This window comes from Achroia grisella, unplaced genomic scaffold, assembly GCF_030625045.1.
Source record: "Achroia grisella isolate CSIRO2021 unplaced genomic scaffold, CSIRO_AGI_Agris_v1 utg4116, whole genome shotgun sequence".
NCBI lineage: Eukaryota > Metazoa > Arthropoda > Insecta > Lepidoptera > Pyralidae > Achroia > Achroia grisella.
The window spans coordinates 151,623-170,954 of record NW_026712845.1 but is presented as its reverse complement, the minus strand read 5'-3'; the positions used below and the strand labels follow the sequence as shown (position 1 = coordinate 170,954).

Here is a 19,332-nt window from a genome sequence, read left to right as displayed (position 1 = left end):
CTTCCCGAGCAACTTAATGTTACCTGAATGAATAATGTCGAACGCGTGTTTGTTAAAATTCATCTAGTGTTGGCTTCGGACAGCAATACTTGTCTGGAGATGTAATCCTCTGCCGCAAACTAGAATGTTCAATTAATCTTCATTTGCCAGAGCGAAACATTGATTATTCATTGTTCCACGCATAATAAGGTGAACAGAAACAACGGTGGTAAATTAAACGTCAAATAGCGAGCGAGGATGACGTGAATCATCATAAATTGCTATCGTTTAATACAGTTTTGTTAATAACATGTTAAACAAATTAAGAATAATGAATATGTTTGCCCTATTTGAGATAATGTGATTGGTTGGCGTTGGGGGTCGCCGGGGCTGCCTCACTACATTATGCAGGCCGTAACGTAATGCAAGCAATCAGCTGCATTGCACGCGAGTGCATGTGTATGCTGATTCAATATTTTTTTGCTGATGAATGAGCTAAATGGTATTTGTTATGGACAGGGGTGACTGTTTCTTCGAATGACTAAAAATTGGTTTTTGGTTACAGTTTTTAGTAAAAGGAGTGGTAATTGTTTAAGAGGCATATCACTAATGGTAACTAAAAGGTTCCTATATTAACCATTGTAACACTTTTGATGAAATTTTGGCATCTGCTCTTTAGATCGTATGTTATATACATTTTGGCGACCATCTAAGAAACTACGGAAAGCTTTCGAGAAACAAAGTTCATAAGATATTAAACAAATGATAATCTAAAATAAAAATTATATTTCATTAATCCTCAGCCGGCTCCTTTATGAAGTAAGCACTGTGGTGGTTTCCTCGTCAGACAACACAAGATCAAACTATATAAGCCAAAACAGAATGGCTTGTTAATAACACTTAACGATTTGCTACTGCGTTTATCTAGTATGCATCATTTGGCTGAATATTTTTCTGAAATGTAGTCTCGCAATATTGCCATTCTAAGTGAAAAATGAACGTGATTTCTGCTCACTATTCACATATGGTTTCAATTGGTGAACGAAATTGAGTGCTATGATTCTGTGAAGTGAATATGGCCATTGTAATAATTCTCACATATTCAAATAAAGCGCTATCATACTTATAGCTGGCAAAGTTATTAATTGTAATTAATTAGGCTAGTAATAAATACTTAAGTATACTTAGTTTTTATTATAAGTGGTTTGTCTTTATTTTGTAATGTGTATAAATAATTTATCTATCTATTTATACTGTTAATGATTATAGACAAACTTTATTAAGAAAAGTAACAATACAACATGAATGCAACTTTTTCGTTTAATAAAGATTAAAATCCAACATAAATTTCTCCACGAGTCGTTTAATAATAATTTTAGAATAATTTAGCATATATTTATTTGGATTGTATTAATTTCCGTAGTATATCTGGAATGTATTAATTGTTAAATTATCTACTTAGGTTTTGTTTAAAATCGTTAAGTATTAATTTTATTGTCAATAACAGTGTTATTGCTATAAAGTGTATAAAAATACTTACTCATATTGCTCAGCCTTTCAACTATGAAGATGCTTATTAGCAAGCGTTCGTGCGAGACCAAGTGGAATATCATATTGCCTTTATGCTTAGCCTGGTAACCATCTAAAATAAAATAGATAACAGAAAGGGAGAACATAATTTCTGAAACCTCTAATCGTAAAAGGAGTAAAGAAAGTTATAAAATCAAATTGACGAAATTTTCATAACAGTCAATCGATAACAAATGTCCTTAGTGATCTAGCGGTTTAGCACTATGATGGCGAGTCCGATTGTAATGTAATATAATATATATATTTATTTATATTAATGGCAATATCTGTTTGTTTGTTTTTTATGATTATTGTGTCTTCTGTGTTAATTATAATAACATAATTATATTCAATACTAACTCATATACTCTGTATTAAATATAAATGTAACCATGTCCCGTGAGGTCCCGTAATATCCTATGTTACTCGTTGACAGTGTAGATTAAAGGGTCAAATTAAATATCGCTCAAGTATTTTTTTTGTTTTATCAATTACAAGCAAGCAAATATACAAATGAAATGTTTCTTCCTTACAAGATTAATTTAGAAAACACAAAACCCTTGAAAACTTTTTAATTGGAATTAGATACTAAATTAGAAGGGTGTGACACTCTTGCTTGTAGACGTTTTATTAAGTGTTTAATAATAATAAATTAATGGCAATAATAATATATCCAGTCGTAGCCAACAGCTGGCAGGTCCGTTTCAATTGTCGGACAAAGTTGTTTTAAAGTTCCACAAAGTTTATTTAGAGATGGATTAAAATTGAAAATGGTATCTTTGTAAGTTCCTGCCAGTACGTACTGAGTTAATTACACCCTTGTTAAATGCCGGTGTGTATTTAAACTTTATAATGTTAACCTATAGGTATTTTATTGTATTTCTAAATTATTGGAGAACGAAGTATGACAATATTTGATTAATCTACCTACGTGTGCTTGTCTTAGGCAAATATTATTATCTATTAATTAAATTTTCTTTTATATGTTCACTTATAAAAGTAGTTACGTAGGTTGTATAGCGAGGGCGTTGTGTCAGTGCTGTTGCTAACTACTACTTATTTATTTTTCATATGAAGTTTAAATGGTTTGCTAATCTGAATTACGCCCATAAGATCATGAGGTTAAATCTGGCCGACATAAAAAAAAAGTATATGTGTATGTATGGTATATTTGGGTTTATATTTCTGAGCGACTCTAAACAGAAAGAAGCATCGATAACAAAATCAAAAATTAATCCGACAGACAGCGGTAGGTTCCCTCCATGGTTGGATTCAAATATGCCCAGCGAAACTTAGGCATGTCAAATGTTGCATTCAGCATAACGTCTGGCAGACTGACACATGTAGGTAAAAGCTAGGTCATCCGGGATAACGGTAGTAACGGTAGGTTTACGTTTAATTTTTCGATGTCTAATTGTATTTTGTAATTGATTAAATCAGTCAGGACAATACGAGACATCTCATTCTCTGGAGTAGTATGGCGAACGTCACATGATAAGGTGATATCTGTAGTACCATTCATGTATTGTAATAAAAGTTATCATTTATCATTAGGTTGGCCGTTAGCTTCTTTGCCAATCCCATTACATAAAAAATATATAATATCTATTATGCAAATATAACAATTCAATTTCTAAGGAGATATATGAAATTCAGTCATGTTAATAGAACGATAACAAATAAAAAACATAAACAACTACATAAACAGACACAGAGTGTGAACTTCAACATTAGCTGATTCTAGGAAGAGGCATAACTATTCACTATTAATATACTAAGCGGGTCTTCACACGACTAATTGTATTGTAAATAAAGGTATTCCTCGAACTACTCGATGTTTCGACTAGCAATCTCAGTCGAAACGTCAAGCTAGAGATTAGCCATGATCACGAGTTGACTGGAGCACAGCGATGTCAAGATCGGTAGGTATCAGCAGTTTGTTCAACGAAACGTAGTTAATAGTAGCTATTATACTCATAGTAAACTTAAAATTCGTGTTTAGTTTATAGATATAAATTTCCATAATCCAGGTTAATGTAATATGAACTTTTCCTACCTTTAACTATATTAGTTGTCAAATTTAACAAAGACGATAATTCTTACATACGTAATAAATACAAAATATAGATTGGCAACCAGTGGCATGCAAATATGATATTAATAGGATAAATCCAAGATAAAACAGGAAGAATCTATCATTAATATAACTAAATAGACAACACAAGAGATTGTTATCGAAAAACACTAATTGCTACTAATTATTATTAACAATTTCCACTTCATAAATAAAAAAAACATGTTACTATTAATTATTAATTTTATAATATGTGTTGAAAAAATTAAATATAATTAAAGTATTTAGGATAAAAAAAATAATTCTGAACTGTAATGAAGAGTAACAGAATTTCGGTTGAATAAACTTTTAGCTATTTGCAACAATCATTATTAACGTATAAAATCATCTTAAAATGTTTAATGTAATTGAACCAGTTTATAAGGAAGGAATACTAAGAAATACATTAATTGTTCTCTCTAATTGAGTTTGCAGTTAATTATATAGGTAGGTATGGTATTCAATTTGTTGCGGTTGAAATAAAGCTATGTAAAACAGTCCAGTTTCACCCTGTAGATAATTATCCTCATTTCTATTCATGGCTGTTCGGGCCCATCCCGTTTTTCCTGACTCATTTCGCCAAGGTCAGGACGCTGTACAGAAATTATATATTTTATGTAGGAAATTAACAATAAGGAAATCTCTACATGTGTTCAATAATATAGATATTCCCTATTTTTTATATTCTCTCTGTTTTTTGACATTAAAGGGAAAAATCTAATCTTGTTACTCTATCTATAATTTTTCTTAAAATATGTATTACAGTACTTGATATTTTTTTTCGGACTACTCTAATGCTGTTGGTCGTAGCTGGCCTGCACAGCTTCACCGGACGTTAGGGGCGAGTGCAGATGGCACTCCAAACCCGCGGAAGGACTTATGGAGCGGCTGAAGGTCAACTCCTGCCTGACGGATACGACTTTAGTCTGAGGGTACCACTAGGGGTTCGAACCTCGGCTCAGGCCGTCGTAATTTCGATCCCCGTTTGAATTGGACGGGGGATCAATCGGAGGGGCGCCCGGGGGCGCCGGTGTGGAGCGCTCGGGCGCGCAGAGGCGCCCAGTTGAATGCGCGATATTGTGTGTATGAGGTCGTCGTCTTCGCCGGCGAGGACGGTGTCGTGTGTGTGTGTAAAAGTGTGGTGGTACTTGATTTCGTACAAAGTATGGGTTACACTGTTTTACACATTTCAGCTACCAAGCAGCTTGTTTTGTAAGATGTATTTCGGTTGATGGACAGTATAATTACCGGCTACGGAGGCATGGAAACTTAGTCTTTCAAAGTAGCAACGCATACATGGTGCAATGTTCGTCACATAATGATGTCCGCATTGCTGTTTAATGTATATCAGTGATGATTACTACTTACCATCTGCCGACCGTCAGCCAGTGAGCCATTCCAATAAACCACACAAAGAACAGTATTACTTCTGCACCAAGACTTAGTATAACAATTGTAACATATTTCGTTATGAAATTGTTATTTGGATATATTATTTTTATATATGATATCGTCTATTTCAGACAATGTAGAGACACTTGTTTTAAATACAATGAATATAAAAAGAGATAAAACCAGTAGTAGGTATTGCTACTAAATGGTTGAAAATTAATAATTACTGCCTTTGATCATACTTAAACAGTTAACAGTATTTTATTAAAACTTTATGGAAACGTAATCCCCAATATTAGGACGTCGGCACGTACCACTGCTCAGTGACACTCAGAAGATGATGTTATCGAAGTTTTCAAGTGAAATAGCATTTACATAAAAATGTTTAATTAAAAATGCTCCCACGATGTCAGTTGTCTACTTTCGTTTTCAGGAAATAACATTTGTGGAATTGTTTCTTAATAAATGAATTTAATTTATTTTAATTTATTACGTTTAACTGTTGTAATCTATGCAACTACTTGTAATGTTATTATGAAAAAAGTGCTTATAAAGTTTAATACAATTTTTGTTTTTTTAATTATTATTTTTATAATTTTAATTTCCAAGAATGTTTGTCCACTGGAATGAAAGCAAACTGTATTGTATTCAAATAGTTAGTTTTTATTATAATCCAAATCACCTACCTACTCTACTACTAGTTTTAAGTACCATCCAACCAATTCAGTTATTTGAGCTATAGAGCAAGATAAAGCAAAAGTGGTCATGTCGAGTAAATAGATTGCACTATATTATATCCCTTTAGACTTCTTGTTACATTTTTATTTTCGATAGAATGATGAGAAAATTGTCAGTTTTGCTGATGGATAGTAGTAAATATGGCCTTTAGAACATAATGGTTAGTGGTTTAGTACACCGCCTTACTTCCGATGGTCACGGGTTCGATTCCTCTAAAAATGTAGACATTTCTATTCACGAATAAGATTATTTGTATTGTTCTGGGTATTAGATGTTTCATACGCGTTTAGCCATGTAAACTAGTACACATATTTCTAAGTAGGTTATATAAGTTATATATAAAACTTATGTCCAATAAACTGATGTTAAAATATCTAACTTGCCTCATCTAACGAAAGGATTAAGAAATCCCATAACGTAATTTGTTATGAAATCCTATTCCATTCTCTCGCAATTATTTATCATTAAAAGTTTTACAGTGAAATTGTAACTCCCATTGTTTTCTATTCTGTTCGTTGTAATTACAAAATGGCAGGTATCCTTCAAGGTAGACAATAATAATGGCGCCTCGGAACAAAACACCAAATTTTATTCATTAACGAAATTCAATCGAAGAATGTTTAAAGTCACAACCAAATTCAATTCATACGTTTTAAAAGTTTATATTTAATATTACCGATTCACAATTTACTTCAAAAAAGGAGACGGTTTCCGATTTCAGAAATGTTTCGACGGTTATGTACATATTTGAATGATTTGGCAGAATTTTTTATGACATCATGTGTCGTAAAAATCTACAGGCTATATAAATAGAATTATAACAATTATATTATTGTCATTTACGAAAACTGATAACTAGGCGAGATACTTACCTACTTTCAAACTTATAAACTTCTATCTTTAAACTATAACTCTACTTATATCACAGGATCCATCGTGTCTATAATACTATCATTCTTTTTCACCACCACCTTTACTTTTTTTTTAAACTATTCTAATGCTGTTGGCCGCAATTGGGTTTCTATAAATTTTTATACCTACTTATTCCACTCCAGAGAAACTCATTAAAAAATTAAAACTTTAGCCATATCAAATCGCTGCTGAAGTAGTTAATATCATAAAAAAAATAAACACAATAGAGAAACAAATAAAATTAATAAAGAAAAACTAGCTACATTACACAACTTATTAATTCATCATAATGCATTTGATATGTTTGAGCTAAAGCTCTCATTAATCTCTTTTATTAAACTTACTCTCTTATTAAACTTACTTACTTGCAATCGATTCACTACCGATAAATCGATCGGTTTCTACCTAATAGAACAAATCGACACAGATAAAAAAATGTCTGTTAAAAAACCTGATGGAAAAAATAAGACAGCCAATTAATGCATATATGTAGATCACATAATTTATTTTGAGCTACACAATTTACCCATTATTTACATATTCATACTTAACTATAAATACTTCATAACAATAAGCAACAATTTCAACTGCATAGTTTTTTTTTTATATCGAAATATCTATAAAATAGCAGTTACTCGTAAATATTTTGAAGTCAGACTCGATAATTAGATAACATATTCATCACTTACAACTATAATGTATCACGTATGTAATGAAGCAGTCACAAATATATTTATAAGAACATCAAATGAAAACATTCACATAATTAGTCAAAACATCAAACATAAATAAAAAAAATCTTTTGCTGAAATAATAAATAATGAGAATTTGCAGAGCTCTCGTATGTAACGAGTTCTTTTCAAATTCAGAATGTCCTTAATTAGTAGGTATACCTGTCATATCTACAAATAGCTACTGACCCTTGTCTCAGATCCAGAAAGTGACAAGTAATTCATAAAGAATATGCTACGCCGATTCAGGCATGTGGAAACAAAGTCCAATAGAAGAATGACAAAACAGATTTACAATGCTTTAGTGATAAAGGTACCGTAAAAGGCCTAGGTCATGATATGTACTCAGGATATGTAGTCTAGGTGGAGCAAAAATAGGAGAGTCTTACTTAGTTACTTGCCTAATTTGTAAAGATCTTTAGGTGAAGATAGGTGATTTGTAACTGAATAACATCCTAGCGTAATTAATTTTATATAATCCTGATTCAGTTAAATAGTATATCACTATCAGATCAGGACTAAAACCTTATCAATTTATGTATCTCAAGAAATAGTAAAGTCATAAATAAACAATATAGATACTGTTTATACATTTCAGATATTTGTTTATATATTTTCGAAACTTAGGTCTCTCCTTCATATAGCTATAAAACGACTTACGTCTCGATCTCGATGTACTCCCTGCATCAAATTTGAGGTTTTCTCTTCATCTATGTATACAGTTGCTCTACATAGCACTTGAATACAGAGAGATGATATTTTATATAAATTCAGTAAATTAAATACAATGTTTAAATGCAATTAGCAATGGCGAGATTAGCTGACTTCTCTGATTACATCTAATGTATAATTATTTACATTTTATTACAGAGTATATTTATATATTTATTATATTTTTAATCTATATTGAAATATACATAGCTAAACATTACGTAACGTGATACATTGCGATTACTTCGATGCGCCATATGTAATATTTGTATTATACAAGCACCGAAGTGTTTTAATACTTTACTCGCATTTTTTTCTATACGCCGAATAAAATATTAGAGCAATTATTTATATGAGGCTGGATTTAAACTGTGAACAATTGTATATTGCTCTAATTAGTCTTGATTATACAATTGTCTTAAAAATGAGTTTGGTTGACCCATTGTTGACAAGACCTTAGGTATTGGTGAAACAAAGTATACTATAAAAGTATTTTTGTTTTAATACAAGCACAACAGAAATTTCTTAGATACTAATAGATGTTATATTTTTTTAATAATCTTATTTTTTTTTTCAAAATCGTTAGGTACATAAGGATATTTTAGGTTATTCCATATGACGTTATAAGTTAACGAAATACAAGGAAAAATAAATAAATGTAGAAACATTATATTGTAAAAGGCAAGTTTTGGGAACGAGTTTTATAAATGTAGATATATATATATGTAAGTATTCAGATGAGTTTGAGTGCATTTGTACAATAAACGGACAGTTTTATAATAACCTACCTACATATATTTTTTAATAAATAAATGATATATGTGTATGATGCAATATCAGTATTCAAAATTTAAACCCAACCTTTTTATTTGTTTCTAATACCTAATGTACAAATTGACAAATACCTGCCCAAAAGCATGACTGAACTTTGTTTCCAAGTACAAACATGGTTATAACTTAATTACTTAGTAAACATACCAATGTATGTTTGCATATGCAGACAATCTGCATTGAATATAATGTTATACAATCGCGTTATATGCATCGTTTGAAAATGTATACAAATCCAAAAAATGTTATGTTATGTTTTGAAAGTCCAAATATTGTTTTCACATTACCACTATGTCGCTTAGTGAAAATTGTTTAGTTTCATGAATAGATATAACTCAGGTTATAATATGTGAGTGTATAAACGTTTTAATACTTCATCACAGAGTCGTTGATTACATACTCTCCATAATTAACAGCAGAGTTATTGTGATAAAGTACAAAAGTATTTAAATGGTATGTCCTTTCAAATATAATATGAGTACTATACACATTAGTGTTAAAATAAAGTACAAACTTTATATTACACTACACCTCTATTACACTCTATTAGACCAGCGTTGTTGACAAATATATAGAGATATATTATGTATAATATATAAACTAAACAAAATACTAGACAATTCTTTGCACTTTTGTATTTACCTGTTTCTAGATTTATAAAGATTTCTTTAGCACTTTATCAAAGTGATATTATAGATGTATGTATTTCGCTACACTAATATTAAAAACGTCTTGGGGTCGATGGAGTTTTGATACTCTTTTAATAAAAAGTTATATGCGGGTAGCTGTTTAAATTCGAATAAAATATATAGTATCGCAGGATATAATCACCTGTCCACATTTTTTACTTTGAATCTGATTGCATTGTTTTTCCGAGAGAGAGAGAGAGCAACGAATATTCATCCATCCTTACAAATTGCATTTATAAGATTAATACAATATACACATTTATATATAATCTGATAAAGGTTCCCCTAAATATTTACATAGTATTACATAAAATTGTTCTAGTAACTGCGATATTATACAAATTAACTTTAATATAATGAAATTTAGTAAAGTAATACTTGACTAAATTATTTCTGAACGCTGAACTATGAACTCGCTATTTTAAGAATTTTCAGACAGATTATGATTACATTACATTTATAATTCATTTTTAAATCATTACATTTCTACTTTAATTATATTAGACGACATTTATGCTTTAATATTTACGAGGTCCCCAAACTAAAATAATTAAGGCATATCTGTAAGACAGTCTAATGCAGTGATGTAGCATTAAGTGACAAAACGATGATTATCATTTTGTTACTCAAAGTTAATCAAAAGTTGTCTATTACAAATTGTTACAATTGATTTAATCACAAATACATCGAATAGTACTTATTTAATTTGGTATTTGACAGGTATTAAATACAATAAACTTAACAATTATATAATGAAAGGTAGGTATGTTATATATATTATTACTTATATAAACAAGTATTAAACTGTACAATTACGGGGTAACAATAATACAATATTTCAATTTTGACTAGTTCGTATGTAATAATTTCTGCAGTAATATATTTTTCCATTATCGACAATAAACTTTTTTGACGCATTGTCTTTTTCCCTAAATTTTAGCAACAAATTAATATAAACTATATTATGATAGATATTTTATACATATTTGGTTTTATTTACTTTAAAATGAATAATTTCAAATTATTTTATGTATACATTTAAATAATTTTATTCTGTTTCAAATACAATATCAAACATACTTTACCTTGTTTGCCTGCAAGTTTAATTAATAAAATATTAATTAGAATTAAACCAGACTGAGTTCAAATTAAAAAAAAATTCATGGATATTTCTTATGTAATATCGACAGCTAAAGGTTAACATACTATGTACGATTGAAGTCACGGGAAATTCAATATTAATCTTTAGGAGATAAGTTACAATTTACAGCTTTAAACAACATTTTTAATTAAAGTCTATCCGTCTGACTTGCCTTGTTTTATTCCGAAATTATTTAGTTTATAATACGATAATAGAAATTCCTAATATACTACGTACTTACGTTTTATAGTATTTTAATAGGACTATTAATATATTGATATGTGTTAACTGCCTTTATTTACTTCTACAAATATTGCAAACTGTATAATTATAGGTATACATATGATTTTACAGTAAAAAAAATATACACTGATTTGTTTCAATGTCAGTAGATTATTTCTAGATTTATAAAGATTTCTTAAGTAGATTTTCCTAATTAATAAACTTTTTCAGATTGTTACTGTAACTTAAAAGTATGTTGTAGTTTAGACGATTTGTTTATATTAGTCAGCCGCTACTAAATAATATGGCACGTACCCAATTTTTAAGGTGTTGTATAATAGTATGCCCACATATATTTAGGCAAATATTATGTTAGGCATAATTAAATTATACAATGGCTATAGTTTAGTAACAATTCAGTCACTACATTTTATATTATATGAGTAAATAACTATAAAATAAGGTGCCAATCATTATCATATGTGATTTGTACAAGTTCTTCAGGTCAGAGTTCGTATAATTCCGTTCTTTAAAGGTTATTATTAGAGCAGTTCTAACGCTATACTGCTACGCTAATGCTATACTCGGTAGTTTGTGTCTGAATTTATTCATTACCAACGTTATATATTAAATTAACGTAACATATATTAACATTTTTGGAAACATACAACTCTTCCTTAATTATTAACACATAAAATGTAATACAGTTACTCCATAAACTCCAATTTTGGTGGAAAATCCAAATAAGTGCCGTGTAGGTAAATGAATATAGCTCCGGGCTTAACATGACTTGTGCCAATTATTCCTCGGTTACTGAGACGCTTCGGCTCACGTAGAAAACTATTATACTTTCATAATGGTTTATCACGAAAACTCGAAATACTTATCTAACCATCATTTTCTAGTGTTATAAATGTTGTATTATTGTTGTTTTAAAATATATTTAATAAATAAATAAAATTAAATAAATTTAACTTTGCCTACTTTTGACGACATTTATTCATTTATGGAAATGTTCCAACAGGTTTATCTTACCATTCCAATGAATGGAACGTATATTAATACCAGCATTTGGGTAACAATATAAGTCTTTGGACATAAATGAGGTCACAAAATTAAAAATAGTAAAGGGAAAGGGAAACGGCGAAATTTATACACGACAAATGAACGTCATAAAAATGGTGGCACATGTACCTATATTTTTTTATATAAATAACGTTACATTTATGAGTCCAAGTACACACGAGTTTCATGAGTATTCGGTTATATTAGAGAGAATGTATCGCCATTATAGTCTTCTACACTTTTACAACTTAATATCTTTGGCTACATTTTTCTGTGTTCTTAAAATAATTATTAATGTCTAATGATCTGTATAGATGTAGGCGTTATTTAACGTAACTAACAATTTACAGGATATATACGAATAACTAATTACGAGTCGATAGACAAGTTAGTTATTTACTTTAAAACATTTAACTGATCTCAACTTCTACTGTTCAGAGGAAGTAAATAGAGTATATATATATAACGAAGTTTTGTAAACGTATGTTATGCTAGTTATTTCACTTCATTATATACAGTATTACCGAAATTATGGAGGCTCAATACCATTTCGGATTCCCACGTTTAAGACTGAGGTCATAGGCCTTTAACTATAGTGATTTTGTTGCCAAATTTTATTTAGATAAAGAATCAAGTGAACACTCGATCAGTAGTTTTATTAAATTGCTGCACTTGGGGACAATATAATAGTTATAAAAGGGGAAATTGATACCTATGATATAATGACGTAGATATCAATATCTGAATATTAAAATAGAATATAGCCTATGTTGTCTTGAGGAAGTTATAACACGCTGATATGGTATAAGCAGATGTATCTACATTACCATATATTAGTAGCAGTTACAATTCCTGTAAACTTTTAAATGTCTAAATTAATATTCCGTCCCTAATGAATGATCCATTCCCATATAATGTTCGAAATAGAATCTCGCAATGCATTAAAATATCCAATTTAATCGTTTGTATTTAACATTTTGCTTTTATAAATAATTTCCTCTATCATAATCTTATTCTCAACTTTACTATCATTTACAACCATAATTTGATCTTAACAACATTAGGTATATTCAAATTACCCACTGATTATAGCTAAGTATATAAATTTCAGCTCTGTTTAGGTGTAACTGTAAGGTTAAAGTGCCTCGGTGGTCCTGGCATTATTAACAAAGTAAGTTAGTTAATTGTTATTATAACAAATTGATATTATTTGTAACTTAAGAGTAAGTATGGAATGGATTCTGGTCCTAAAAGCATAGAGAGCGAACCAGCAAATTGTCAAAATATTCGTCCAAGCGTTTTCCATCACTTTTCACACCTATACTTCACAACAAACGTAGAACTATCACAAATCTTGTTTCAGCACTTATAAGAGCATATCACATATCGTTTCATTCCGGAGTCATGTTGGTAACATGTATATAATCAACGTACACAACACAAGTAGACGTGTGGTGACACTGAGTCCGGTGGAGGAGCCCCCAGGTTTAACCGCGGCTTGGACCCGGTCCGCGCGCGATGTTCCCTCACTGAGCTCCCGGGACCTTGCGTAGCCTTTCAAGCGTTCCCCTTGGACGCTCTCCTCATTGCTACGCCAATACACTGTTGCTATTGTGGCCAAACACTGTCAAAGAAACAGATTTATGTTATATTGAAACATAACTTATCTGTTATTACATATTACATTAAGCGAGTAAGTAAGTACACGTTAAGCCTTTTTGGTTGCCGTACGCTTCCCTAAATTCAATGTGAACACAATGTAAACATCGTAATTCATGATATTTAGGGTTAACACTTCATGAATATAGATTGTAAAATAAATATGGATATAAATTTAAGTTTATTCTACTTTTAAACGAATAAACATTTTTTTTTTTAACTATTAACTAATACTTTTTACAAACCAAATATTACAGTATTTTGTTATTTTTTTTTATTGAACGTATTGAATTGTTTTGACCTTATAGTCAAAACAATTCAATACGTTCAATAAATTTATCGTTTTTATGTATATGGGGATTAGTATTTTAATATACATATGTGTAGTTAAACTATATAAATTACATGAATTTAAAAATATTTTTTGATAGAGGGAATCAAATGTTTGTATATAATATTAATGGCAATTTATAATCAAAATAAGTGATAATATAACACAAAAACTTTTGCGGATGGCAGATCGTAAACACCAAAAGTTGCCAACTTTTCAAAACAAGCAAAAAACGTAAATCGATAAAAGTTTTAGCTCATAACTTCTGTTTGTAAACTTATGTTGATCAAAATAAGTGAGAAATGTTTGTATTCAATATAATACTTTGGAGGGAAAACTTTGTTTAAACTCATGGAATGAGGTTCTGCAAAAATGCAGGCACTAAAAGGCTTTTACAGGGGTTCCAATGCACCTGACACCTTTGATAAACGTCAGTATAAGCAATACAACGTATAGTCTTAATTATAGTACATGCTATGTACGAATTATTATGTCAACAAAAATATAAAATTCTAATAATTATAGTATCTCAATAAAAGGTCTACTTGTTAAATTCAAAATATAAGGTACTATCTGTTACCTGCAACTTCGAGTGCTTTTTTAAAATAACTCATGAAGTAAGATATTTTCACGTCAAATTTAATTAAGATCCGTTGGTTGTATAAAGGTAACAAACAAATATATGTTCGTATTTCTAATATTAGGGAAAATTTACATAACGTCGTCAATTGGTATTAGTAAATATGCCTTAACAGTTTAACTTTAATACTCTATTTTAATATGTATATTTGGCATATCTATTTTCAATGTTATTTTTACATACATATGGTACATAGTAGAAAATGAAAGAATGAGTATAAAGTTAAGACAGTTAGCTCGAGATGAAATCATTAGGAATAAAACACGACTGTTTGCACGAAGGAACAGCGTGGAGGTTGCTAGCTTTGCTCTGTCTTACAAAACTCATCGCCCTGCGATATAAAAAACTATAATCAGGGTTGCCACTAAGCCTTATACTAAAAAATAAAAAAAAAATACAAATTCTTATACTAACATAATTTTATAAAAATTTTAACCTACTTTTTATTTATAACATACAAAGATTCTTCTATGGTTGGCATACCTGCTTCTAATACATATAATATAACAATTTTTAAAATTACTTACTTTTAATTTAAGGTCTCCCTTCCTAAAGTGTTTGGGCTTGGCTTTGAAGTCAAGTGCGAGACTGGTGACTTCCAGCCCGTCGTCAGTTATTTGGTGCGTGGGGGCCAGAACCGCCGGGGAGGGGGCCGGCTCACCGTTAATATACCACGCTAACCGGGTAGCCGGTCGTGACTTCCCCGACGTACAATTCACTTGGACCCTGTCTCCAATCTGATATCGCAGACGCGACCCTGTTATCGTTGGTCCATGGTCGGGCAATGCTGGAAATTTACACTAATTTACGATGTTTTGTAAATAGAATTACAGTGTATACAATTATTACCATTTCTAGTCCTGTCTGTCTGTCTTGAAATGTTATGTTGAAACATTATCATATGAAAGCAAAACGGAGTAAACCACTATATTAAGTAACGATGACATTTGATTTTTTTTATTTTCTATGAGCCATATCAAAGTTTCATGAGAACTAAGTTGTACGATTCGCAATGCAAGAGTATTCACTCGTATTACACTATTGCATATTTTAACGCGTTTCAAAAGAGAATTATTAGTTAACGTCCTCACATAATTAAGGCTCCGATTCAACACAAAATGAATCATAAAAAATTCCTTACATTTTAGCGAAAACAGAACCTTCTCCTCTTGACAGTCGGTTAAGATTTATGAATTAGATATACTCTACGCACATTTTTGTATATCCATTTCTTTAAAATGTGATCGCCGATAACCACGATTTCTTTTTAATTGAATGGGTATATTTAGGGAGGTCACGCCGTACGAATCTTTTAAAATTAAAGATTATTTTTTACTCCTCGCACAAGATACGTTGTTACGTACAACGTATTTTTATACTATAAATATTATAAAATTTCATGAAAAGCTTTTTATATGCAGTAAGTTAAATATATTAAATGATATTCTATCGATTGAGAATTCCGTTTAGGTTTGGCTAAACTTTATTTAAATTATAAAATATAGCTTGTAGAATCTACTTATTCAAGTAGTCATTATTTACAAATTTATATAATACTTTTTTGAAAGTTTAACTTTTTAATTAAAATTTCAAACGTTACAATTTAATCACAATAAATGTAACGAAAATGTGATACGTACATATAAACACCCTTAATATTATAAAGCTTCTCCACCATGCGAAAGAGTCGTAAATACTCGCACAAGTGTATAATAATAAAACTGTAAAGAGAATATTACATAATAATAGTAACCCTCATGGGAAACAATTTCATTGAAATACTGACGTACACAGAGTCTGCTTAGTCATTTTACTAACTGTCCAACACATTCTATTATCGTTTCTGATTAAATTGGATGTTAGTTCCAAAACTTGGAAGATCTGTTCGACTTTCCCTCGAAACTACTGTAGATTAATCGCTTATCCTAGTCTCGTCAATGTAGCATGCAATTAATAGGATCAATAGTCTATACATAGATTACATAGGGTTGAAACTTTATGGGAAGCTGATGTCTCATTGTTTTGCAGTTTCATTCACGTCTTCAGCTTTAATTTTATGACTAGCGTACATAAGAAAATATATTTTAATGGCAATAACTAGACGAGACGCATTATCATTAATACATTAAGGCGAATAAATATTGAGTAATAACTATGAATCTGAATAAATTTACCGAAGAAGTAAAGCGGAAAATTGACAATAATTTTTAAAATTTTCATACCAACTAAGCGTCTACTTGATAAATTTAGTATAATATGTACGAAATATATTTTCGAAATATATTCAGTTTTACCTTGATTTGTGATGTCTAACTATATAACAACCCACTAAAGTCCTATTTTTAAACATTATTTGCCTCATGAAAACAGCCTACTACTACTACTAGGTAATATTATATACCTAATTAATGACATTATGAATAGCTGACTTCGTATTGATTTTTGTTCGCTTAAATAGTAAATTATTCAATACAATAAAAATTTAAAATCCTAATATTTATATCTGTATAATACTTAATTATTATACAGATATATATATATTAGGATTTTTGCTTTTTGATTTGGATGCAAACTTTGCATTACTACATCAGAATAAAGTTGTTATCAATTGAATTTATTATAATATCCATATAAATGAACAATATTTCTCCAAAACTTACTGATTATTTATATATGATAAGCCCTGTATTACTATTTTTATTATTATTTAGTTACACAAACATTTCATAAAAATAGTGGATCCCAATTTTTAGCTCATATTTACAGAATAGAACAAAACTCTTATGCCTATACGCAACTTACCAACGATGGTCATGTCAGCGTGGTCTGACACAGTGAGGAAGAGCGGCCGCTCCCCTGACACCTCGCAGCGGTACCTCCCACCGGTTTCCAGGACCGCCGCATGTAGAGTGACATTGGCAGCGTCCCGACTTGATGCCTGCCATTATCATTGACATGATTGGATGCGAATGTAAACTGATAAACACAACAATATTATAATAATCAAGAAATTAAACATACCAATTGAATTAAGATACTTAATAGTAGAGGCGACTCTATAATGGACGACAAATACTTTTTTATGATATTTCTGTAAGCTTCAAAACTTGCCATAACGTAATTCGGCACCTATTAATGTACCTTATCGAAATGTGTATAAAATATATAATATACGTATATTCTCAATATATTTTATATGAATAAGTAGAATTATTTTTTATGTACCATTACAGTTGAATTTTGAATTACCATATATTTTTCGATACAAGTTTTGGTGTTTCGTGACAACGTTTGCTTACTGGCCAAGCTATAAAAGACATTATATATAAAAACAAAATATTTTATCAAGAATTGTCATTTATGTAGGTTCTAGAACTATGCTAACATGTATAATCCAGTTTTTCTTTTTAAGCCTTAGGGTTATTATAAAGAAATATTGTAGTAATTGAATAATTCTTAAAAATAATAGTACCTATTCCTTTCGACCTAATATTTTTATATAATTCTGTTGGTACTTAATTCAAACATGTAAGAATCTCAGTATATTTTATATTTAAAAAAAATATTTATTTGGTTTTCTGAGTACTATACAATGACATATGACCATATACCCTTTGAAAGATCTGAAGTGAAGATGAACATAGAAATGATCTTCATGTTATATATAACTAGGGCATACGGGCACAGATCTCCAAATGCTACAAACTGAAACTTGTACCAATCGATAAAATTAAACGATAATAGAATGTGTTGCATGAACTCATTCTTTACAATTTTAATAGGTCATAGATAAGTATAAAAAATATAAGATATTATTTATTTGCTTCAATAGTCATCACATGTAGTGTATATGTATACATAGATATAGTCACGTAATCTTAGTTACATGTAAATATTAAATACAATAATATTGCAATCCCCTTGCTTTTGATATCCTTCCTTGTTCAAATCCTTTGTTTACGAATTTTATTTTCCCCTGAAGGTTCAAGCATTCATTGTTAGTGATACTGTTTATAGCGAATGATTTGGTTACAGATATCATATCACATATTGTTTCCAAGCAACCATAAAATATTAAATAATGTTAGGGTATCAACGACACAACATTCGCCTTCTTTGACATGGCTTGTTCAAGACACCAATCATTATCATATATTTCCTTTCATCCTTCTGTTTATATCTATTTTCGTTATAACACAAGTAAAACAAAAAAAGATTTCTTGTTTTGTTTTCTTCTTTTCACTTCATATTATTACCACTATTTATCTTAGTAATATATATTTATATACTTCTTACACGTGTTAATAAAAAGTACTAAACAGTACTTAAATAATAATATGTCTGTGTAATGCCAACGGGAAAATAGAAGCTCGAATTATACTTTTTGTAATACCTATTTCTTATTCTAATAACATAAATGTACCTAACTAATTGTAATATCTAGGTAATTAGAATGGCCAAGAAGCTGACAGCCTACCTGATGGTAAGTGGTAACTGTCTCTTAGATACATGCGTTACTGTCAGTGTTACAGCCATTACGTTGTCTTTTAATACGACTCATATCATCATGTCATGTCATCATTATCATCGGCATTATTAGCCCACTACA

The 19,332-nt window shown here is 30.1% G+C and overlaps 1 protein-coding gene across 1 annotated transcript in view; it reads right to left on the bottom strand.

The window, feature by feature from the left end:
* Positions 1–12,930: 12,930 nt before the first annotated feature.
* The window catches only part of LOC131844674 (uncharacterized), an 82,696-nt gene continuing 76,294 nt past the window's right edge, over positions 12,931–19,332 (bottom strand). The window contains exons 3-5 of the mRNA XM_059193612.1: positions 17,526–17,661; positions 15,251–15,510; positions 12,931–13,717 (exon numbers count right to left, since the gene is read on the bottom strand). Of these exons, the coding sequence (XP_059049595.1) occupies positions 13,496–13,717; positions 15,251–15,510; positions 17,526–17,661 (618 nt within the window). The 3' untranslated portion in view covers positions 12,931–13,495. The remainder of the gene's footprint in view (positions 13,718–15,250; positions 15,511–17,525; positions 17,662–19,332) is intronic.